This window comes from Symphalangus syndactylus, chromosome 23 (genome assembly GCF_028878055.3).
Source record: "Symphalangus syndactylus isolate Jambi chromosome 23, NHGRI_mSymSyn1-v2.1_pri, whole genome shotgun sequence".
Taxonomy (NCBI): Eukaryota; Metazoa; Chordata; class Mammalia; order Primates; family Hylobatidae; genus Symphalangus; species Symphalangus syndactylus.
In genome coordinates this window covers 63563537-63587828 of record NC_072445.2, presented here as the reverse complement: position 1 = coordinate 63587828, position 24292 = coordinate 63563537, and the positions used below count along the sequence as shown (strand labels likewise).

At 43.0% G+C, this 24292-nt stretch overlaps 1 protein-coding gene and 2 pseudogenes across 1 annotated transcript in view; all 3 read right to left on the bottom strand.

The window, feature by feature from the left end:
* Positions 1–7316: 7316 nt before the first annotated feature.
* The window catches only part of CAGE1 (cancer antigen 1), a 61536-nt gene continuing 44560 nt past the window's right edge, over positions 7317–24292 (bottom strand). Inside the window, exons 12-14 of the mRNA XM_055264716.2 lie at positions 15035–15103; positions 10464–10503; positions 7317–7495 (exon numbers count right to left, since the gene is read on the bottom strand). Coding sequence (XP_055120691.2) covers positions 7454–7495; positions 10464–10503; positions 15035–15103 — 151 coding nt within the window. The 3' untranslated portion in view covers positions 7317–7453. The remainder of the gene's footprint in view (positions 7496–10463; positions 10504–15034; positions 15104–24292) is intronic.
* Positions 19783–20618, bottom strand: LOC129473796 (small ribosomal subunit protein uS3-like; annotated as a pseudogene).
* Positions 20730–23535, bottom strand: LOC129473793 (probable inactive 1-aminocyclopropane-1-carboxylate synthase-like protein 2; annotated as a pseudogene).

Genomic DNA, 24292 nt, shown 5'->3' with positions numbered 1-24292 from the left:
TAAGGCTGGGAAACTCACCTGCTTATATTCTGTAAGAGGCCTTAGAGGACGCTCCATTTACCAAAGCGATGAGAAATGTACTGATGAGAGGGGCTGAGAAGACCATTGGTCAGCTGTGTTCTGGAGGTCTGGGCTCAGGGCAAGAGATGCTGTTATGGAACTGCACTGACAGCAGTGGGAGTGAGGATGGGAATGGAGGCCAGATGGCATCACCTAATGGTCAGCAACAATGTGGGCACACTGCTCACAATTCTGCAGGGTCAGAATAGGGTAGAGGGGCTGGGGAACGGGCAAGGGGAGTAACCTGTAGAGAGTTATGGTAACAGCCGACAAAACACCTCCCTAGAGGCAAGACAGATGGGCACCCAACGACAGCATTGTTTAGTTTATACAATTAAATAAATCAAGAGGCTGGGTGCGGTGGCTCACGCCTGTAATCTCAGCACTTTGGGAGGCCAAGGCAGGTGGATCACGAGGTCAGGAGATCGAGACCATCCTGGCCAACATGGTGAAACCCCGTCTATACTAAAAACACAAAAATTAGCTGGGCATGGTGGCACGTGCCTGTAGTCCCAGCTACTCAGGAGGCTGAGGCAGGAGAATTGCTTGAACCTAGGAGGTGGAGGTTGCAAAGAACTGAGATTGTGCCACTGCACTCCAGCCTGGAGACAGAGCGAGACTCCATCTCAAAAAAAGAAAAAAAAAGAAAAAAAGAAATCAAGAAAAACAATAGGCTGAGGGCAGTCATCCCAATAAAAAGTTTTGATACTGCTGTGGTCTGAATGTGTCCCCTAAAATTCATATGATAATATTAAGAGGAGGAGCCTTTCGGAGGTGATTAGGTCTTGAAGTCAGAGCCCTCATGAATGAGATTAGCAACCATATAAAAGGTCTGGAGAGAACTAGCTAGGCCCTTTTTGCCATTCTTGATTTTTTATTATTATTATTTTTTGAGACGGAGTCTAACTCTGTCACCCAAGCTGGAGTGCAGTGGCACAATCTCAGCTCACCACAACCTCCGCCTCCCAGGTTCAAGTGATTCTTGTGCCTCAGCCTCCCAAGTAGCTGGAATTACAGTCATGCGCCACCATAGCCAGCTAATTGTTGTATTTTTAGTAGAGACGAGGTTTCACCATGTTGGCCATGCTGGTCTTGAACTCCTGACCTCAAGTGATCCACCCACCTCAGCCTCTTGAAGTGCTGGGATTACAGGCACAAGCCACTGCACCCGGCCTGCCGTTCTTTCTGCCGTGTGAGGACACAGCATCCATCACCTCTGGTGGCCACAGCAACAAGGAAGCAGAGAGCGACCTTTTCTTGGAAGCAGAGAGCAGCCTTTACCAGACTCCGAACCTATTGGCACCTCGATCTCAGATTTCTAACCTCTGAGACTGTGAGAAATAAATTTCTGTTCTTTGTTTGTTTGTTTGAGACAGAGTCTCGCTCTGTAGCCAGGCTGGAATGCAGTGGCTCAATCTCAGCTCACTGCAACCTCTGCCTCGCGGGTTCAAGCGATTCTCCTGCCTCAGCCTCCCGAGTAGCTGGGATTACAGGCGTGCGCCACCATGCCCAGCTAATTTTTGTATTTTTAGTAGAGACAGAGTTTCACCATGTTGGCCAGGATGGTCGCCATCTCTTGACCTTGTGATCCGCTTGCTTTGGCCTCCCAACGTGCTGGAATTACAGGTGTGAGCCACTGCCCCCGGCCTAAATTTCTGTTCTTTATAAGTTACCCAGTCTCAGGTATTTTGTTACAGCAGCAGAAATGAATTTAGACAGCTCCCCTTTCTCCACTGGGCCTGACCCAATTATCAATCCCAGAACTGAAGCAGAAGTCAGGTTCCTATGACAAAGAGCCCTGAAGCACCACCACAATTGCCATTTAGTACTGAATCCCACCACTACTCCCCTCCCCAGCCAAAATTAAAAAATTAAAAATAAAACCCAATCACATCAGTGGGGAATGGTAGAGGTGTGTGTCACCTTCAAAGGGGTGGTGGTCTGTGTTAAGTCCCAGTTTAATTTGCCAGCTTGCCCCTGCAAAAACTAGATCGTTCATAGGAGATGACAGCAGAATGCTAAAACTTTCCCGGGTGGTAGCCCCAATGCCTCAAGCTCAAACACAGCAGTTGATCGCAGTTTGTCCTACTAACCCTTCTCTTGCATGTTCCCCAGGAAGAAGATTGATCGGAATCCTTGGGAAACATGGGGTGGGAGCAGTGACGGACTGCAAATAGGATGGAGAAAATTTGGGGGCAAGGGTGATGGAAATATTCTAAAACTAGATTGTGGTGATTATTGCATGACTGTATAAATTTGCTAAAAATCACTGAATTGTATACTTAAAATAGTTGAATTTTACAGCACGTAAATCATCCCTCAATAAAGGGAAGAGTATATAAAATATATTTATTAGTTGTAATAACTTGTGTACTTATGTACTATAGTTTTTATGCCTCTTCTTCCAGTTACCAACACTCTTTCATTAGGGGATCAAATCCTCCCGTCAAACAAGTGGAGACATGCCCAGTGGAGCAGCTTTGCTGTGAAATTTTGAAAATTGAAAACTCTTCTCCCAGCACCTTCTTTGGCCCTTGGCCCCATTTATGATAAGAATCCTCCACTGTATTATAGTGGTGAATTTTTACCATATTGTGCTCACTAGACTTTTAAAAAATATATTCTAATTGTTCTTCAAGCACGTTTAACCTTGCTAAATACAGGACGATCTTTGTCCAGTTTCATACCTTACCCCTAAGGTGCAATCATAATTCATACTAATTCCCAAAGTCCTTTTCAGTTTTTTTCAGACTGGATCTGCTAGATTTGAATTATATAGGCGGCTCACTCTTACCAAGAGTTGCATTTATATAGGCGAATGTTAACAATCTTTGAAAGATAGAACATAATATACAAAACATTTATATCCTTAAACAATATTAGCACAGTCCTGTAACTGTTCTTAAACTACAGTGACTATGAACTTAGTTTCCTAAAACAGATGTTATGGAGGAGCCAGGGCTTGAATCTGAATCTTATGATTCCCTGTCGAGCGCTCTTTTTCCTATTCCATACTATCTCCCCTGCACTATAATTTAGGGAAGAATGTGCTAAGTGCCATTAAAAAGTCAGATAAAACAGAGGAAAGAGGCATTTCAGATGAGGATGAGGGTGATATCTGAATTAGATCTCAAAGGGTACAAATGTTTTAAATATGAGGTACTGCACGGTGGATGTGAAGAAAGGAGGGCTTTTAGTGGACAAGGAAAGTGCATTCCCAAAAAAGGAAACAATATGGGGAAAGGCACAGAAGTTTGGGCCCACAGCACGGAAGGCAATGAACACTGACTATGGACTAAGGATTTGAAAACCTGTCCATAAAATAGATTTAAGTGAATTATGACACATATCCATGAAATATTATACAGCCTTTAAAAATCAGAGTTATGAAGACTGGAGATATAGGAAAATAGTTATCAGAAACACTATGAGTTCAGATAACCTACTTAGGGTAGTGTGTGGAAGTGCCTTGTAAATTGCAAATAACAATCTTTTGGAAGGTTTATAATGGGGAGTGAAAAGAGAGGAACCATGATAGCTTTAGAAAAGAAAAGGGTTGCAGGAAGGATTTTTTTAAAAGGCTAGGGTAGGGTGCAATGAAGAGTTATAAAGTAAGCTATGAGAAGATATAAATGATTGCCGGAGCAAATCCTCAAGGAGATACGATGGGTCAGAGTCAAGAGGACAAGAGACCAAACAGACCAGAGGAAAAAAGAGGGAAGTGCATAAGTCCACAGATGGTAGAGGAAACTGCGTCCCCATGCAATCTCCTGTGGCGAGAGCCAAAGCTTTACTCTGTGAAGGCAGAAGCTGTGACTGTTTCCAACTTTCACTTCTCTCTTCCGTCCCCCTACTACAAGAAGAGAGTGACACTCCCAGCCATGAGCTCCCTCAAGTTACTACACCACGGCTTATGTTTGCCCTGAACATGCCTGTCCTGATTTCAGAGGAAGAGATGTCCCTGTCCCTAGGCTGTGCTGTGGAGCCTAGTCCCTCTTTTCTCCTCTGACACCTTGCTTCATCAATGATCCCTGCTCTCTCCTTGATCTTCAGTCTCTTCCCTGATCACTGGAGCCTTCTCAGCATATACATAACTGCTTATTAAATACCACCACTCAGATGCTTCACAGCTACCTCAAACCCAGCGTATCTCTCCTTACAAACCAGCTATCCCTCTTGTCTTCTCTACCTCATTCATACAGAGCTCTTCTAGGCTTCCTAGACCCTTCTCTCTCCACTCCCACAGCTAACTAATAACCCCATCCTTTCCATTTTACCTTTGAAATCACTCAGCATACACATCTTCCTCTTTATTTCCACTGCCACTATTTTAGTTCCTAGTCTGTTTTTCTTGACTGTAGCACTGTATCAGTAGTTTAACTGGTACTCCTGATTCTAGCTTCACCCACCATCAACCTACCCTTTCTATCACTATTAGGGCAATCTTTCAAAAATGCACACCCCAACTATATCACTCCTCTACTTAAAATCTTTCAGAGCCTCTCATCACGATAAAGTTCAAATTAATTAATTTCCTTTTTTTTTTTTTTGAGACAAGGTCCCACTCTGTTGCCCAGGCTACAGTACAGAGTGCAATTCCAGCTCACTGCAGCCTTCCCAGCCTTGACTTCCTGGTCTCAAGCGATCCTCCTGCCTCAGCCTCCCGAGTAGCTGGGAATACAGGCATGCAACAACATGTCCAGCTAATTTTTAAAAATTTTTTGTAGAGATGAGGGTCTCACTATGTTGCCCAGGCTGATCTCAAACTCCGGGGCTCAACTGATCCTCCTGCCTCCACTTCCCAAAGTGTTGGAATTACAGTTGTAACCACTGTGCCTGGCCAAGTTCAAATTTCTTAGCACAGCACAGAATGCTTCTCATGATCTTCTTCATCTCTGACCCTCTGAAGAGCTTGAATTTTCAACATTAATTGTACTTCAAGGGATGTAACTGGCATCTCACGCCTCCATGCTCTTGCTTTCCTGTTGTGTCTTGAGATACCTCATTGGCTGTGAACATCTGGCTCATGTGCCATCATTTCTGTAAAATCTTCCCTGAGGTTTTCTCACATAGTCCAGGGCCATTTCCTCCCACCATTACATCTGACATTGTTCTAGAATACTTTACTTATTTATCACCTCCTTAGGATCTTCATTTTTCTTTGTATCCTTGGCATCTGACACAGAGCCTGTCCCAGTGCTTATTGAAAGTCATTAAATGTTTATTGAAAGAAAGACAGGCTTAAACGCTGCATCCTTGAGCCACACACCAAGGCAGGCACATTCATTCTGAGACAACCTCTAGGTAAAACCCCATAGGCGTCTCATAATACACACATTGCATACAGCACTTATGCACACAGTCCTGTTCGCAATGTGTTAGTGCTTCCTTTCTACCTGTTTCATCACATTTGTGTGCAGATTTCCGGGGCTGCATTAGCCATCCTTCTCCTATCATATTTTCTCCTTTTCTCTAGATCTCATGAAACTAATAATAATATCTCTTTTTAAAGTATGAGTAGCTTCTAAAGCTTTCAATGCTTCACTTTCTAAAATGAAACTGCACTATTAGAGCTGCAACCCACTGTGCATTTCTCATGGTTTAATTTGTCATTCCAACTTTTAGAATTTGAAAAATTAAATATTTTTGTTTCAACATTCATGTAAGACCTGTCTTATAGAATTCCTCAATAAAAATGACAACAACAATAGCTTTTATTTATTCACCACTTCCTTCAGGACCAGATGTATACTCTATATTTTCATCTTGTATTTATCTAATTTAAGTGCAAAACTAACTTTAGTGAGATAAAATAGTTTTTCTCTTCCACCTAAGGTGTACATATATTTACATATATATAATATATATATATTATTTTTATTTATTTATTTATTTTTTGAGACAGGGTCTCACTCTGTTGCCCAGGCTGGAGTGCAGTGGTGAGATCTCAGTTCACTGCAGTCTCTGCCTCCCGGGTTCAAGCAATTTTCCTGCCTCAGCCTCCAGAGTAGTTGGGACTACAGGCACTCACCACCATGCCTGGCTAATTTTTGTCTTTCTTTTTAGTAGAGACAGGGTTTCAACATGTTGGCCAGGCTGGTCTCGAACTCCTGACCTCAAGTGATCCACCTGCCTCGACCTCCCAAGGTGCTGGGATTACAGGCGTGAGCCACCGTGCTCAGCCGTGAGGCATATTTTAATCAATAGCTATACCTCCAGTCTGGTTCTGGGATTTATCAAAAGGATAATATGTATGTTATATACATTTATTTTTCTAGTGCATCTCACAAAATCAGCTATCTCTGGCTCCTTTGTTTAAAATCAGAACTAATTCCTTAAAACTATGTTAAAGTGGAAATTATAAGGTTTAGGTCTTAAGAGACCAGTCCTTTCCTTTCATCTGGGTTCTTCTGTTTTGAGACAGGGTTTCACTCTGTTGCCTAGGCTACAGTGCGGTGTATGATCATGGCTCACTGCAGCCTCCTCCTGGGCTCAGGCCATCCTCCTGCCTTAGCAACCCCCCCATCCCCACCCCCTTACCCCCACACCACACTTCCCTCCCCTGCCACCCAGTAAGCTGGGACTACAAGTGCTTGCCAGCATGCCTGGCTAATGTTTCTGATTTTTAGTAGAGATGAGCTCTTCCTATGTTGCCCAGGCTCTTTATTTATTTATTTTGAGACAGAGTCTCGCTCTGTCGCCCAGGCTGAAGTGCAGTGGCACGATCTCAGCTCACTGCAAGCTCCGCCTTCTGGGTTCACACCATTCTCCTGCCTCAGTCTCCCGAGTAGCTAGGACTACAGGTGCCCGCCACCATGCCTGGCTAATTTTTTTGTATTTTTAGTAGAGACGGGGTTTCACCATGTTAGCCAGGATGGTCTTGATCTCCTGACCTCATGATCCACCCGCCTCGGCCTCCCAAAGTGCTGGGATTACAGGCATGAGCCACCGCGCCCGGCTGCCCAGGCTCTTTTATCTGAGTTTTAATTCCAAAGGATTTCAGAGTTGGTGTCTTTTAAAATTTGTTTGGTATTATGAAGAATCTGCCTGCCTGGACAGAAAAAGGATGTCCTGCAGAGGAAATAAAAAGTTGAAGTGAAATCCATGACTATTTTTGTGCATCATTAAAGGCCTGATAATATGGGAGTGGTATTCTGTGAGAATATTTGACAAAAAAACCACTGTATTCTTCTGCTTATGTTAAATAGAATATGTTTGATTATTCACAGGAAGAAATTAGAAGAAAAGTAATCACATTTTTGGAATGTAAGACTTTACTATTTATACAGATTTTAATATATCATTTGCATGGATTGATTTGGCTAGCATATGTAGTAATGACTCTTCCTGGAGTGGTTGACAAAAATGATTACTGTTTAATCTTCAGGCTTGTTTAATCTAAATCATTTCTATTTTCTTTAAAAATAGCTGGCATCTAAAAATGAAAGGAAAAATGTTTCATAAGTTTTGGGGAAAGACTAACATTCAGTGACAGAACACCTAAACAGCCAATTTTTGATTACATAGGGAAAAGGGGTGCAAAGTAAGCCTATAGACAGATGAATTCTACAGATAATACCAACACTATATTTTGTTTGTTTTGAGACAAGAGTCTCGCTCTGTTACCCCGGCTGGAGTGCAGCCAGGGTACAATCTTGGTACAATCTCGGCTCACTGTAACCTCTGCCTCCCAGGTTCAAGCAATTCTCCTGCCTCTGCCTCCCAGGTAGCTGGGATTACAGGCGCTCACCACTATGGCTATTTTTTGTATTTTTAGTAGAGACGGGGTTTCACCATGATGGCCAGGCTAGTCTCGAACTCCTGACCTCAAGTGATCTGTCCACCTCAGCCTCCCAAAGTGCTGGGATTATATTTCTGATAGAGATAGAGTTTTGCCATGTTGTCCAGGCTGGTCTCGAACTCCTGACCTCAAGTGATCCACCCGTCTCAGCTTCCCAAAGTGTTGGGATTACAGGTGTGAGTCACCACACCTGGCCTCCAACACGATATTTTAACTGATATTTGTTTGTTTGTTTCAACCTTTTTCCTACTAAGGAACACAATGAAGAACAATGTGGACTGAGTTTCATCTTCCTTGGTTTGGTTGGCAATTGACAGATGTAGAAAAAGGAATAGAAGCAAGAATCTGAATAATCCAAAAGTGACTTACCAGCATGACATAGTTAAGAATTGATAGTATTGGCTGGGCGCTGTGGCTCACGCCTGTAATCCCAGCACTTTGGGAGGCTGAGGCAGGTGGATCACTTGAGGTCAGGAGTCTGAGACCAGCCTGACCAACATGGAGAAACCCCATCTCTACTAAAAATACAAAATTAGCCAGGCATAGTGGTACATGCCTGTAATTCCAGCTACTCGGGAGGCTGAGGCAGGAGAATCGCTTGAACCCGGGAGGTGGAGGTTGCAGTGAGCCGAGATCGTGCCATTGCACTCCAGCCTGGGCAACAAGAGTGAAACTCCGTCTCAAAAAAAAAAAAAGAATTGATAGTATTAAGCCACCCTCTTAATTCAACTATGAGAAAAGCTGGGTCTCAATGGCAGCATATGGAGGCATGCCCTATTGAGTGTCCCCTCATCCCCAAACCTATGTTACAAATAGGCCACGGCATTTATGAACACATCCATGTCCTGGAATGGGACAGAGGTGGCAGCAGCTGTCTCTGCTGTTTGGGATCACTCTAGCAAGTGTAGCATTGGTCCTGGGTCCCAAGTCTAACATTCACTCCTATTCAGTACCTTTTATGAGATAGGTACTTGAGGACATCAAAATGAATATGAGACAACTCCTGTACTCAAAGAGTTCTAGTCAAGTCAAAGGACATGCAAGCAGAGAACTGTAATGCTGTGTCATAGGTGCTATTACGTCAAAGGGTATCGTGTGGGCACATAGGAGGAAGCAAGTCAGTTCCATTTGGGAGACAGAGCAGGAAAAACTTCAGAGAGGAGGCAGAGCTTGAGCTGACAGGTGTTTCTGAGGTGGGAACTGAGTAAGTGAGAGAAGAGGAGTTGGGGAAGAACATACCAAGTACGAGAAGCTGCATGAGCAATAACAGGAAAGCACAGAGATGACATACCATGCATAGAGGTAGGGAGTAGAACCATGGTTATTAGAGGCTGAGAAGGGTAGTGAGGGGAGGATAGGGAGAAGTTGGTGAATGGATACAAAATTACAGCTAGACAGGAGGAATAAGACCCAGTGTTGTATAACACTGCAGGGTAACTAGAGTTAACAATAATTTATTGGATATTTTCAAATAGCTAGAAGAGAGGATTTTGAATCCTCCCAACACAAAGAACTGATGAATGTCTGGAGTGACTCACTGATGAATGTCTGGAGTGACAGATTTGCTAACACACTGATTTGCTCACCACATATTGTGTACATGCATGGAAATACTACTCTGTATCCTATATGTGTGTGTGTGTGTGTGTGTGTGTGTGTATATAAATATATATATATTTTTCTTTTTTTTTTTTTTTTTTTGAGACAGAGTCTCTCTCTGTCGCCCAGGCTGGAGTACGGTGTTGAGATGTTGGCTCACTGCAACTTCCGCCTCTTGGATTCAAGCTATTCTCCTGCCTCAGCTGCCCAAGTAACCGGGATTACAGGCACACACCGCAACACCTGGCTAATTTTCTGTATTTTTAATAGAGACGAGGTTTCCCCATGTTGGTCAGGCTGGTCTTGAACTCCTGAACTCAAGTGATCCACCCGCCTCGGCCTCCCAAAGTGCTGGGATTACAGGCGTCAGCCACCACGCCCAGCCTGTATCCTATAAATATGTACAATTAATATGCCAACTAAAAAGAAAAGAAAAAAAATCACATGTTTAGAAAGCTGCAGTTGGTTTGACGTCACCAATATGCATGATGAGAAGGAGAAAGCAGTGAATGGTAAGACTGGATAGGAGGGCCGGAGCCAGATCATAGGGGACTTTATATGCCTTGCTAAGGAGCTCAGATTTGATCCAGAATGTGATTGGGAACCACTGAAGGGCTTTATGCAACGGAGGGGCATGAAAATATTTTGCTTTTGAAAGATCACTCTGTCTACTCTATGGGGGATGGCATGAAGGGAACCAAAACTGGAGGCAGAAACAATAGTTAGGAGGTGAGTGCAATAGGTCAGACGAGAAATGACAGGGGCTTGAAATGAAGCAGTAGCAGTGGGGACGGAGTGAAGGGGGCCCTACAAGGTTAGAGGGAGGGGTTTCCAATTATAGCACCAGCTGTGACAGGAGATGGAAGAGCCCTCATCTGAGGACAGAGGGGAAGGCTAGGCTGCACAGTATGGAAATGTGACTTCAGGAACTCCTATTAAATCTTGTGTTATTGTCAAATTACATGCAAACGTAAGATTCTTTATCATGATCCAGGTGGCCTACCATAGTCATGGACTTTGGATGATTTCCCAAGCTTTTCGATCTGTGAGAAATAGAAAGAACATAATATAAAAAGGAGGAAGGGGGGACTGAAATAATGAACATGGTCAGCAAGTATGCCATTATTTAGCATATTTTCCCCTCATTTTCAAGGAGAAATCGTCATTTAAGATAGAACTATGAGACCCTCAGAGATTAAGATCAAGCTTTTTGGTATATAACATGTGAATCATTCTCACTGCATTTAAATAAAAACAATGAGGCAGGGTACGGTGGCTCACACCTGTAATCCCAGCACTTTGGGAGGCCCAAGTGGGTGGATCACTTGAGGTCAGGAGTTCAAGACCAGCCCTGCCAACATGGTGAAACCCTGTCTCTACCAAAAATACAAAGATCACCCGGGCATGGCGGCACACACCTGTAACCCCAGCTACTCAGGAGGCTGAGGCAGGAGAATTGCTTGAGCCCAGGAGGCGGAGGCTGCAGTTAGCTAAGATCGTGACATTGCACTGCAGCCTGGGTAACAGAGTGAGACTTCATCTCAAATAAAAAAAATACATAAAATAAAATAACGATGAGGCACACTCTCACTACATTTAACATTCTCACAGATTTACTTGGGATACGATTCTAACTTGAAAACTTAACAAATTTCCTTGAAAGTCATGAAGAACTAGAGGCAAAAATAAAACATCTGAGGCTATTAAGCTACTCGCTTTTATATCCTTATTTCCCACTATTTCCACTACTGAAGACAACTGGCAAAAGCAATGCCATAATTTTGAGAGGCTGCAGAGGTAAGCTGAAGCTTGTTTGCTTGCCGAATATACCGAGATCAGTTGGGCCAATCATCACAGGCCTCACAGAGGGTGGTGGCTGAAAGCTGATGTAGGTCTGGAGTTTTCTAATAAGTGTCCTTCTTGGCTGGAAAGGGCTTTGAGAGCTCTTCTGCCCATCTCACCCCCTGGCTTCTAGGCCAGTCTAAATCTATATAAATGGGCCTAGACTCCATTGTGAAAATAGGCCAAATATAAGTAAACAGAGGTCTGAACTGGTGAAACACATGTAAATTCATATTTAAATTTTCTTATTTTAAAATAAGCCTAGGAAAAAAATTCCACTGTTTCTCTCAGCAACTCAGAGCGATCCATCTTCAGTATAAGTTAGCATTTACTGAGCATCTGTGGTATTCCAAGGATCAGATCACATTTTTTCATTTTGGGGAAAAAGTCATAGTTAACCTATCACTTGCAAATGCTAGTTTGAATCTGCCAAGGGTTTTCTATTTTCTTTCTCTCTTTCTCTCTTTCTTTCTTTTTTTACATCTTTAATGAAATGACCTTGGAAATAACATACATTTCCATGACACCAACACTATAGTTTTTGGGGTCACAGTAAAATACACAGAATTACATCTGTAATTAATATGAATGCCAACATGTCAAGCAGTGGTTTATTACATGGCAAACAAAATCAAGAAAGCAAACATCAAACAAAAGAGACCCATAAGTCTGGACAAGGCAAATCCCAGGATAGCATATGAGAACAGCTGCTACTTCAGTGAAGGGTTTCTGGCATAACGAATGATAAGGCTACCAAAGACTGTTCCAATACCAGCACCAGAACCAGCCACTCCTAATGTTGCAGTGCCTGCACTGTTACATTTCACACCAGTCTCACTGTCTCTGCTGATTGCACTGGTTTGAAACTCCCTTTGGTTTAGCTGAGACACACCATTCTGGGCCCCATTAAATACCATAGAGCCCTCTTCAGGTCTGTATGCAACTCTATGGCGTTTAAGATAGAACTTCAGAGCGGGGGTGCAGGCGAGCTTGGCATAGGCAAACATCTTAAACTCTTCGGGATGGTGCGGCTGGAGGACTTGGGTGACAGGAGACTTGGGCTCCTCTCCCGCTTCCTCTCCTCCCGGGAAGTGGCAGTGGCAGTGGTGGTGGCAGCAGTGACAGCAGAGGTTGAAGGAATGGGCCTCCATGACTAACATCATTAAGTATGATGTTAGTAGGCTTTTTGTAGGTGCTCTTTGTCCTTATTGAGAGAGTTCCTTTCTTTTCCTAGGTTGTTTAGGTTTTCTCATGAAGAATGATGTTGGATTTTGTCAAACGGTTTTTCTGTCTGTCAAAATTTTCATATGCTTTTACTTTTTTAGTTTTTTACATATGCTAACTAACACTGATGGATACATAAAGCTGGCCCTTTTTTGCTATATAAGGTAACATTCACAGATTCTAGGGATTAGAACATGGATTTGCCATTTACTTTTACCTGCCATTTTTAGCAGTATACACTGTACCCAATTTGTAATCTTTTATTCCTCACCCCCTTCCACATTTTCCCCCAAGTCCCCAAAATTGACCCGATTTTCAAAACAGTTGTATTTGCAAATGGTATGTTGAACAAACATGACTTATGACAAAATCAAAATGCAAATTTAATTTTGGTCTTCCATTTCTACTTTAAGCTTTTTGCACTCAGAGAAGCTTTTCCTTTGCCCTTCCTTTGATGAATACACAGCAGGCCCAATGCTTTTTTTGCTTGATCTAAAGTAACAGTCTTCACTGTGAGGCATAAACAGTCTCAATTCATTAGGTATACTGTACTGTCTTAATATTAATCAATCCTTTAATCTTCACTCAAAAGCAGGGCTTCTCCTCCCCATCTATCAGTTCAGGTCTGTAGCTGATGGACACCACTGTCTCTGGAGGCCAGTTTCCTCTTTTTGCTCATTTCCCTCTCCATTTGTAGGAGGAGGGCAAAGGCCACAGGACAGCTCATACTTGGCTGGGTGGCTTCAGAGTCTCGGCTTGGCAATTGGCTAATGCTGATTCTTTCTCTTTGGAGCTTGCCGTTGCTAGGGATCTCCGTCCTACAGTTCCCTGGACCTACGCTGATGCATTTCTCCTCTGGGTGATCACTCAATACTCCATCAGTCCCAAAGAATGTGGCATTCTCTTCTAGTTTCTTGCTGCTTCCAGGCCTCCTTGGGCAGAGCCGAAGATAACTCAACTCTCAACTGCATGGTTCTTAAGGGATTTTCACACCCATCCTTTGTCTCACCAAGCTCAGAGAGAAAAGCTATCCAACACAGCCCCTCTGCTGAGCAACCACGACTTGCCTTAGTTTTCTTAGGCATGAATGAGTCACCAGTCCTCTGTGTTTCCCAACTTTTAGGGAACACGTTTCAAAGCTCTCTAGGTGATTCCCTGGAAACCCCTCATAAGGCTTTAGGTAAAAGAGGTAGAATTACCTGGGAGACAGGAACTCACGACATGACAGATTCGAAGAAATCCTTCTCCAATCTTCCCTACTCTCCATACTTTTATATCTTGGATCTGGCCAAGAGATAGGAGTCATGGAAGGGGTTCTCTGAAATCATTTATTTCGGAAACTCTGCACATGGGAAAAACTCACTCTCACTTTGGGAACTGGTAACAGTTTTATTAGCACCTAAGGAAGTGGGCTAGAAAGAGTCCCATTTTAACATACTGCCATGTTCTTTTTTTTTTCTTTCCTTCTCTTGAGATGGAGTTTTTGCCCTGTTGCCCAGGCTGTAGTGCAGTGGCACGATCTCAGCTCACTGCAACCTCTGCCTCCTGGGTTCAAGCGATTCTCCTGCCTCAGCCTCCTGAGTAGCTGGGATTACAGGTGCCCACCACCATGCCTGGCTAATTTTTGTATTTTTAGTAGAGACAGGGTTTTACCATGTTGGCCAGGCTAGTCTTGAACTCTTGACCTCAAGTGATTCACCCACCTCAGTCTCCCAAAGTGCTAGGATTACAGGCATGAGCCACCGTGCCCTGCCCATACTGCTGTGTTCTTAATCAACCACACAGGGTTTGTGCATATATCTTGTAGCATCAGATATTGAGCCTCTTCTAAAATAGCAGACTGTAAGGCTTAATGTTACTATAAGAAAATATGGTGATAAAATACAGAGCAGGGCAAGTAGTTTTGTTGTAGACAAAAATGTTAGCTCATAATCTTTATAGTTTCTTCCTTAGAGTGACTGTACATTCCATGAGAGCAGGGAATCTGGCTTTCCATTTTAGGTTCTACAAAAAAACATTAATCAAGCAACTACTTTATGCTAGGCAAAACATGAAGCACTTGCATATAATTATCTTGTTTACCTTAAATTGAGATAAGAAAAAGAGTTTTTTTTTAAGTATTATCTATCTATCTATCTATCTATCTATCTATCTATCTATACATTCTTTTTTGAGACAGAGTCCCACTCTGTTGCTCAGGCTGGAGTGCAGTGGCACGATCTTGGCTCACTGCAACCTCCGCCTCCCAGGTTCAAGCGATCCTCCTGCCTCAGCCCCCCTAGTAGCTGGGATTACAGGCACGTGCCACCATGCCCGGCTATTTTTTGTATTTTTAGTAGAGATGGGGTTTTGCCATGTTGGCCAGGCTGGTCTCGAACTCCTGACCTCAGGTGATCCACCCACCTCAGTCTCCCAAAGTGCTGGGATTACAGGCGTGAGCCACCACACCTGGCCGTATTACCTATTTTTTAAAGACATTATTAATTTAAAAAATAAAGGGAAACTTACCTTGGTTTTCTGGCTTTTTCTCTGGGCTTTCTAATTAAATCTTCTAAATGTTTATTTCTCTCTTCCAAACTGAAAGAAGAAACAATTGAATTTTATGACTAAAATTGACTTTTCTAGACCAATATTTTGTTAGATTCACTGGAGGATTTTAGTAGATAAAAATAGGTAATCTAATTATCTATATGCTATCCAACCACCTAACCATATAGAAACTTGGGATTCTTTCCTAGCAACTCAAAATTATTCTATCAGTTTCTCCCTTTATAGGTTCCAGTGGTGAAGAAGGAAAGTAGACAGTAGCAAATATATAAAGCAGCATTCAGATATTCTCCCATTTGCTTACACAGTGGTTTAGCAATACTGATCCCTCTATATGAGTAAATCCAATATGATCCTGGGGGTAACATGTTAAAAACAAAACTCTCGGCTAGGCATGGTGGTTCACACCTGTAATCCCAGCACTTCGGGAGGCTGACGCAGGCGAGTCTCTTGAGCCCAGGAGTTCGTGACTAGCCTGGGCAACATGGTGAAATTCTGTCTCTACAAAAATACAAAAATTAGCTGGGCATGGTGGCACATGCCTGTGATCCCAGCTACTTGGGAGGCTGAGCTGGGAGGATTGCTTGAGCCCAGGAGGTGGAAGTTGCAGTGAGCCAAGATCGCACCACTGCACTTCAGCCTGGGACAGAGCTAGACTCTGTCTCAATAAAAAAAGAAAGAAAGAAAAGAAAAGAAAAAACCCAAATAACTAGAAACAGCTTAACATGGGAAAATATGTGATAGCATTACAAAACCGTCACAAACCCATTTTTCCATCCAGGGAGGTTGTATGAGCTTCCTGTGGCTGCTGCAACAAATCAACACAAATTCTGTGGCTTAAAACACCATATGTTTATTTTCTTCTGGAGGTCAGAAGTCCAAAATAAGCTTCACCGGCCTGAAATCAAGGTGTTGGCAGGGATGTGCAGCCTCTAGAAGCTCAAGAGGAGAATCCTTTGCCTGGCCTCATCCAGCACCTGGAGGCCATCCTCATTCCCGAGGGGGCTTGGCCCCACATCACACCACCTTTTCTCTCCATTTCCACCATCAGGTTGACTCTTTATCTTCTGTCATCAAATCCCTCTCTGCCTCCCCCCTCTTATAAGGACCCTTGTGATTGCGTTTAGGGCCCACTCAGATAATCCAAAATAATCTCCACAACTCAAGATGTGATCACATCTGCAAGGCTCTTTTGCTATATAAGGTAACAGTCACAGGTTCTAGTGATTAGATCTTGGATATCTTTGGGCCATTCCCCAGCTTACTGTAGAGGATAAATAGGCCTGAGAGGATATGAAATTCTACTGCAGAGGACTAAACTCAAACGCCTATAGAAGGGTCAGGCAGGTATGTGAAATGAGCAAAGCCAGCTAAATGGTGATTCAGACAAACCAAAGCGCATACACCCCTAGGCCCTGCCTAAAAGAAGTTGCTACTTAGCTCTTGCCAAATGCTGTCATGTGAGAATGCTGCAGCCATGAGATCAGATCTTCTTGTTTTATTTATTTTTAAAGTTTTATTATTCAGAGACAGAGTTTCACCCTGTCATTCAGGCTGGAATGTAGTGGTGCAATCACAGCTCACTGCAGCCTCAAACTCCTGGGCTGAAGCAATCCTCTCATCTCAGCCTCCTGAGTAGCTAGGACTGCAGGTGCATGCCACCACACCTGACTAATTGTTTTAATATTTTGTGGAGACAAGAGTCTTGCTATATTGCCCAGGCTGGTCTTGAACTCCTGGCCTCAAGCTATCTTCCCGCCTCAGCCTCCCAAAGTGCTGGGAATGTAGGCATGAGCCACCATGCTCGGCCTACTCTTGTTTTTAAAGAGGAGATATGAATCTAGATTTTTACAGAATTATCTTCCCTTTTCAATTTTGGCAATTAATTTAAAAAATATGTTAAATATTATATGGACAAAACACATATACCCCAGAATATAACTTGTAGGTTGTCGTTTTGAAACTTATATTCTTTCTTTCAGAGATATCAGGCTTTTGTTTTAAAGGGATAAAGAGAAGTTGTCAAACCCAGGAACAGGAGATAATGTGAAACAGACTCTGTGTATACCAAAAGCCTGAGTCTATCATGCTTTATTATCAGAGAAATAACATGGAATAAATCTTCTGTATTTCTAGAATTGAAAAGAATGAGCCCAACTCCTGAAGGAGGGAGATACCCAAGGAAAGAAAGTGAAAAGTTTTTCCAAGTGTGCAAGAAGGCAACAGTGGAATATATTGACACTGCGCTCCCGCGTGTAGAGCTGCGGGCAAGAAGCTATAATCTAAGCCTACTTAAATGGAGTCTTTGGTTTATTTTGGAGGAAGTCATGTCCTCCGTAAAGGCCATGGAAGAACTCTGCTGAGAGCTAGGCAAACAAAGCAGCACCACTGAATGGAGTATAATGAGTGCTTTGATTTGCATTTAATGACATGAGTGTATTTCTTTCTTTTTTTCTTTTAAGACAGAAACTTTATCTGTCGCCAAGACTAGAATGCAGTGGCACAATCTCAGCTCACTGCAACCTCCGCCTCCCTGGTTCAAGTGATTCTCATGCCTCAGCTTCCCGAGTAGCTGGGATTACAGGTGTGCGCCACCATGCTTGGCTAATTTTTGTATTTTTAGTAGACATGGGATCTTGCCGTATTAACCAGTCTGGTCTCAAACTCCTGGACTCAAGCGATCCTCTCACCTTGGCCTCCCAAAGTGCTGGGATTACAGGCATGAGCCACCGCACTCAGCTGACATGAATATATTTCATGTGCTTATTTGCCATCCATATACTTTCTTGGTAGAATCTCTACTAAAATCTTCGCCCATTTTTATTGGATTATTTGTTTTCTTATGACTGAGTTTTGAGAGTTCATTACATCTGGATAGAAGTTCTTTATCAGATACGTGATTTACAAATATGTTCTTCCAGACTATGGCTTGTCTTTTGATCTGTTAACAGTGTCTTTAGAGAACAGTTTTAGGCTGGATGAGGTGGCTCACACCTGTAATCCCAGCAATTTGGGAGGCCGAGGTGGCCGGATCATGAGGTCAGGAGTTCAAGAGCAGCCTGGCCAACATGGTGAAACCCCGTCTCTACTAAAAATACAACCAAAAAAATTAGCCTGCTGTGGTGGCGTGTGCCGGTAGTCCCAGCTACTTGAGAGGCTGAGGCTGAGGCAGGAGAATCACCTGAACCCGGGAGGTGGAGGTTGCAGTGAGCCAAGATTGTGCCACTGCCCTCTAGCCTGGGTGACAGAGTGAGACTCAGTCTCAAAAAAAAAAAAAAAAAAAAAAGAAGAGCAGTTTTAAATTTTGATGAAGTCAAATTTATCAAAATTTTCTCTAATGAATCATGCTTTTAGTGACATGTCTAAGAAATTGTTGCCTAACCCAAAGTCATAGAAATTTTCTCATATGTTTTCTTCTAGATATTTTATGTTTTTAGCCTTTATCTTTGGGTATATTATCCATTTTGAGTTTACTTCGTATGTGGTGGAGTGTATAAATCAAAGTTAATTTTTCTGAAAATGGGCAATGATTTCAGCACCATTTGTTGAGAAGGCTATCCTTTTTCCACTTTGTTGCTTTTGTACCTTTGTCAAAAATCACTTGTCCATATATATATCATATATGTATGGGTCCAGGTCTGCATTCCCTGGTCTGTTCTATTGATTTTTATATTTTTACACCAATGCTACACTGTTTTGATTATTGTAGCTCTATAAAAAGTCTTAGAATCAGAGTTTACCTCCCATTTTATCCTTCTTTATCAGAGTCCTTTTGGCTATTCTGTGCCTTTTGGATTTCCATATGAGTTTAGAATCAGCTTGGTAAGTTTATTTAAAATTGGAATTGCACTGAATCAATAAATGAACTTGGGGAAAATCTTAACAAAATTGACCCATGAAAGAGATATACCTCTCCATTTATTTAACTCTTCTTTACTTTCTCTCAATGATGTTTTGTAATTTTTAGTGTATGAGTCTTTTACATACTTCCGCCAAATTTATCCTTATGTAGTTCATATTTTTGGTGCTATCTGAAATGTTTCTTAATTTCTGATTGTCTGTTGCTAGTATATAAAAATACAACTTTTACATATTGATATTGGATCCTGCAACTTTGCTAATCTTAATAGTCCTAGTAACTTTTTTGTAGATTCCATCAGATTCTCTACACAGATGATCACGTCTCTGTGAATACATGCATTTTTGCTTCGTGTCCTATCTGGATGAGTTTTATTTTTCTTGCCTGACTGTACTGGACAGAACTTCCAGTACAATGTGAATGTACTGGAATGTCTTGTTCCTGATGATGAGAAAGCATTTAGTCTATCAGCATTAAGTATGATGTTAGTAGGCTTTTTGTAGGTGCTCTTTGTCCTTATTGAGAGAGTTCCTTTCTTTTCCTAGGTTGTTTAGGTTTTCTCATGAAGAATGATGTTGGATTTTGTCAAACGGTTTTTCTGTCTGTCAAAATTTTCATATGCTTTTACTTTTTTAGTTTCTTACATATGCTAACTAACATTGATGGATACATAAAGCTGGCCCTTTTTTGCTATATAAGGTAACATTCACAGATTCTAGGGATTAGAACATGGATTTGCCATTTACTTTTACCTGCCATTTTTAGCAGTATACACTGTACCCAATTTGTAATCTTTTATCCCTCACCCCCTTCCACATTTTCCCCCAAGTCCCCAAAGTCCACTGCATCATTCTTTTTTTTTTCTTTGTACAATATTTTATTAAAGGTTTTTACAGAGCAACATCCAGACTCCAGAATACAGCTGCCAAGGAGATCCTGTTATGCTGTGGGGACTGGCTGGGGCACAGCAGGAGGCTCTGGCTTCCCACCCCTCTGTTCTGAGATGGGGGTGGTGGGCAGTATCTCATCTTTGGGTTCCACGATGCTCACGTGGTCAGGCAGGGGCTTCTTAGGGCCAATCTTACCAGTTGGGTCCCAGGGCAGCATGATCTTCACCCTGATACCCAGCACACCCTGTCTGAGCAACACATGGCGCACAGCAGTGTCACCGTAGTAGTTAACAGCATCTCTGCTGTGGATCATCAGGCCATCCACAAACTTCATGGATTTAGCCCTCTGTCCTCAGAGTTTCCCAGACACCACGACCTCACAGCCTTTGGCCCCACTCTCCATGATGAACCGCAACGCACCATAGCAGACCCTTCGCACAGCAAGCCCTCCTAGGAGTTTGTGACGCAGACACTCTGCCTGGGCAATGGCACGCAGACCCCTAGTGGCCACCTTTTCAGCATAAAGCTCTACACTGCCCTCTGGAGAACCAAACCTCTTCTGAACTACAGCAGTCAGTTCCTGAATCCGCCGGCCCTTCTCATCAAGAACACTCTGTGTTCTGGTGGCTAAGATAATGATTTCTGTCCTGGTTGGTGTAACTTGCACCTCAGCTCCAGAGTAGCCATCTTCAGCCAGCTCCTGAGTAAGAAACTCATTCAGTTCAGCTTAGAAGATGCCATCAGTGACAAACTTCCTCGTCTTGGAAATTTGTATGGCCATCTTGCCGCCATGCTCCACTGAAAGGAAAAGCACTGTATCATTCTTATACCTTTGTGTCCTCATAGCTTAGCTCCCACTTATGAGTGAGAACATATGATGTTTGGTTTTCCATTCCTGAGCTACTTCACTTAGAATAATGGTCTCCAATTCCATCTAGGTTGCTGTGAATGCCATTATTTCATTCCTTGTTATGGCTGAATAGTATTCCATGGTGTATATATATACCACAATTTCTTTATCCATTCATTGATTGATGGGCATTTGGGCTGGTTCCATATTTTTGTAATTTCAAATTGTGCTGCTATAAACATGCACGTGCAAGTATCTTTTTTGAATAATGACTTCTTGTCCTCTGGGTAGATACCCAGTAGTGGGATTTCTGGATCAAATGGTAGTTCTACTTTTAGTTCTTTAAAGACTCTCCACACTGTTTTCCATAGTGGTTATACGAGTTTACATTTCCACCAGCAGTGTAGAAGTGTTCCCTTTTCACTGCATCCCTTGAAAACATCTGTTATTTTTTGATTTTTTGATTATGGTCATTCTTGCAGGAGTAAGATTGTATCACACTGTGGTTTTGATTTGCATTTCCCTGATCATTAGTGATGTTGAGCATTTTTTCATATGTTTGTTGGCCATTTCCGTATCTTCTTTTGAGAATTGTCTATTCATGTCCTTAGCCCACTTTCTGATGGAATTGTTTTTTTCTTGTTAATTTGTTTGAGTTCCTTGTAGATTCTGTATATTAGTCCTTTGTCAGATGTACAGAGTGTGAAGATTTTCTCCCACTCTGTGGGTTGTCTGTTTACTTTGCTGATTATTGCTTTTGCTGTGCAGAAACTTAATTAAGTTCCACCTATTTATCAGTTTTTTTAAGAGAATATAGAATTTATTAGATATTGAATATAAAAATAAACCATCTAAATAGAGGCCCAGGGAGCTTCCTTTATTTCTCTAGGCACCTCCAGGCCTTCCCACCCCAACCCCAATATAAACATTTTGCATATATAATGGCTAGCAAAGACTAAAAAGATGCAAAGCTTCCAAAGACAGCGGGTACTCAGCTTAAGGAGGGTGATGACCGGGTCAGATGAGATCTTCCTGGAGGAGCCCACCATTTTCTTTGTTGCAGCACTGACGAAAATACACCCCAGCCTTTTGGACCAGGGCTGACATTAGGGGGTCCCTGAGCAAGTGACGGGCTGGAGCTGCTCGTTGGGAGGCAGATGGTCTACTCCCTCAATGCATCCTCCAACTGCTTCACTATCAAAGCCTGCTTCTGTTCCTGCAGCACACCACAGAACTGACGCATGGCCAATTTTAGCCGGGGGAACTCATCTGCAAAGATGAGGTGGAACCGGCCTGGCTCCTTATACATGCAGGCTTTGCCACGGGATAACAACAGCTTGTTGTCCAGGAAGCGGCGAGAGGAGCTGTTCCTCTTCAAATGTACAGGGATCCAGGTACTTTTTCAAGTTGATCCAGATATAGAGGCCAGAGCTGCAGTTGTGAAAGGGGATCTCCAATGCCTTTAGCTTGGCAGTGATGTACTTGTGAGCTTCCCAGAGCCGGTAGTTATTGGTGGGCAGGTACACTTTGTCAATCCATTCTGTGTTCTGGAGCAGTTGACACAGCTTGTGCTGGGCGATGCCAGAGATAGTGGGGAGGTGGCCAAAGGTTCTCACAGCAGAAGCCATCTCCTTGTTGTGAGTGTAAACAGAGCACCAAAGCGGAAGCCAGAGATGCCAAAATCCTTACTGGTGTCTGAGATCACATGGGTCCTGTTGTGATCAGGCAAACTTTTCATGCTCAGGACACTGTGGAATGTGATGGATTCATCAAAAACACAGAGAGCATGTAAATCTCATCTACGATCACATGTAGGTTATACCTCTTGGCAAATTCCAGGTATTCCGTTGCGAGTCTGAGGAGATGTCACCCAGAGGATTCTGAGGGTTGATTAGCACAAGGCCTCGGACCTTTTTCCCCTCAAGCCTAGCTTCAAGCAGGGCTTCCTCTAACTTGTCCATAGTGAGGTGGAAAGGATGGGTGTTTGTAACAGTGATCTCACTCTCCAGGTGGACAGGAATCAACTCAACCTTCATGTATAGGCAGGAGCTAAAGTCAAAGTCACTATAGAAGGGAGCAAGGACCAGGAAGGCCTAGCCTGGATCACACAGAACCATGGCCAGTGCAGAGAAGACAGAGCAGCAGCCATTTAGAACAACCACATTTTCTGGATGAAGTCGGGCAGGTGCCTTACACTAGTAGGTCAGGAACCAGGCCACTTCTTCTTGCAGGAACGGGTGCCCTCTCCAATCAGGGTACTGCAGCAAGATGTCCTCAGTGCAGTCCATGTCACTTTCTTGCAATCTTTCAGTCATCAGATCTATGCAGAGCTTGTTCTCACTGATGCCAAGGTTAATGAAGCCCAAGGTATTCTTGTCCTTATATTTGTCTTTTTGGTAGGCATTGTAGTCCTGGAAGCTCGACTAATAGAAAACAGAGATGTCAATCCCACAGTTGGATAGGTCACGGCTGATGAAGGCAGCTTCACAATCACTCAGTTAAGGAACTGGATCAGGCTGCCTTGACAGTTGGGCCCCCTGCCCATATCTGACATCACCCCCGGAATCCTGGGAAGGAAGAGGCACTTGGAGCTCCAGGCCACTCATGGCCCTAGACTATAGGAGTTGGATCATCTGGCACATTAAGCGACCCAGAAGGGCTTCATGCTCACGGATGGCCTGAGTGTGCCTCCATTCTTCCAGCGGCAGGCCCTGCCTGCTCATCAGCTGCACAAAGTACTCCCTCATGGTCTGCTGCAAGTGCAGCATCATCTTAACAGCTGGGTATAGATGCTCTGGTCTCTGAGGACCTGGCCTCTCATCTGGCCAGAGGGCACAGGAAGGGTGTCTGACTGATGACTCATATGCCTGGTATCTGCAGTGGCCCCTGCAGGCTGGCTGGCATTTCCATCTCTGTTTTCACTTATCTTCTCTCCAGTCTAAAGCCTGACTGAGCAAACTGTCCTTGATTGTCAGTGCTCAGGGACCTGCTCTGCCACCCTTCTCCTCACTGAATGTGTTCATCATTGTTTTTGTTGCATTTGCTTTTGGGTTCTTGGTCATGAAGTCTTTGCTTAAGCCAATGTCTAGAAGGGTTTTTCCGATGTTATCTTCTAAGATTTTATGGTTTCAGGTCTTAGATTTAAGTCCTTGATCCATCTTGAGTTGATTTTTGTATAAGGTGAGAGATGAGGATCCAGTTTCATTCTTCTACATGTGGCTTGCCAATTATCCCAGCACCATTTGTTGAATAGGGTGTGCTTTCCCCACTTTATGTTTTTGTTTGCTTTGTTGAAGATCAGTTGGCTGTATTTATGCCAACTCTTTTTTCATTAAAAAAGAAGCCTGGCCAACACAGTGAAACCCCGTCTCTACTAAAAATACAAAAAAATTAGCCAGGTGTGGTGATGGGTGCCTGTAATCCCAGCTACTTGGGAGGCTGAGGCAGGAGAATCGCTTGAACCTGGGAGGTGGAGATTGCAGTGAGCTGAGATGGCACCACTGCACTCCAGCCCAGGTGACAGTGCGAGACTCTGTCTCAAAAAAAAAAAAAAAGAAAAAGAAGTCAAAGAAATACAATGGGATTGTGACTATAAATAAGGGCAGTACTAATGTTATTCT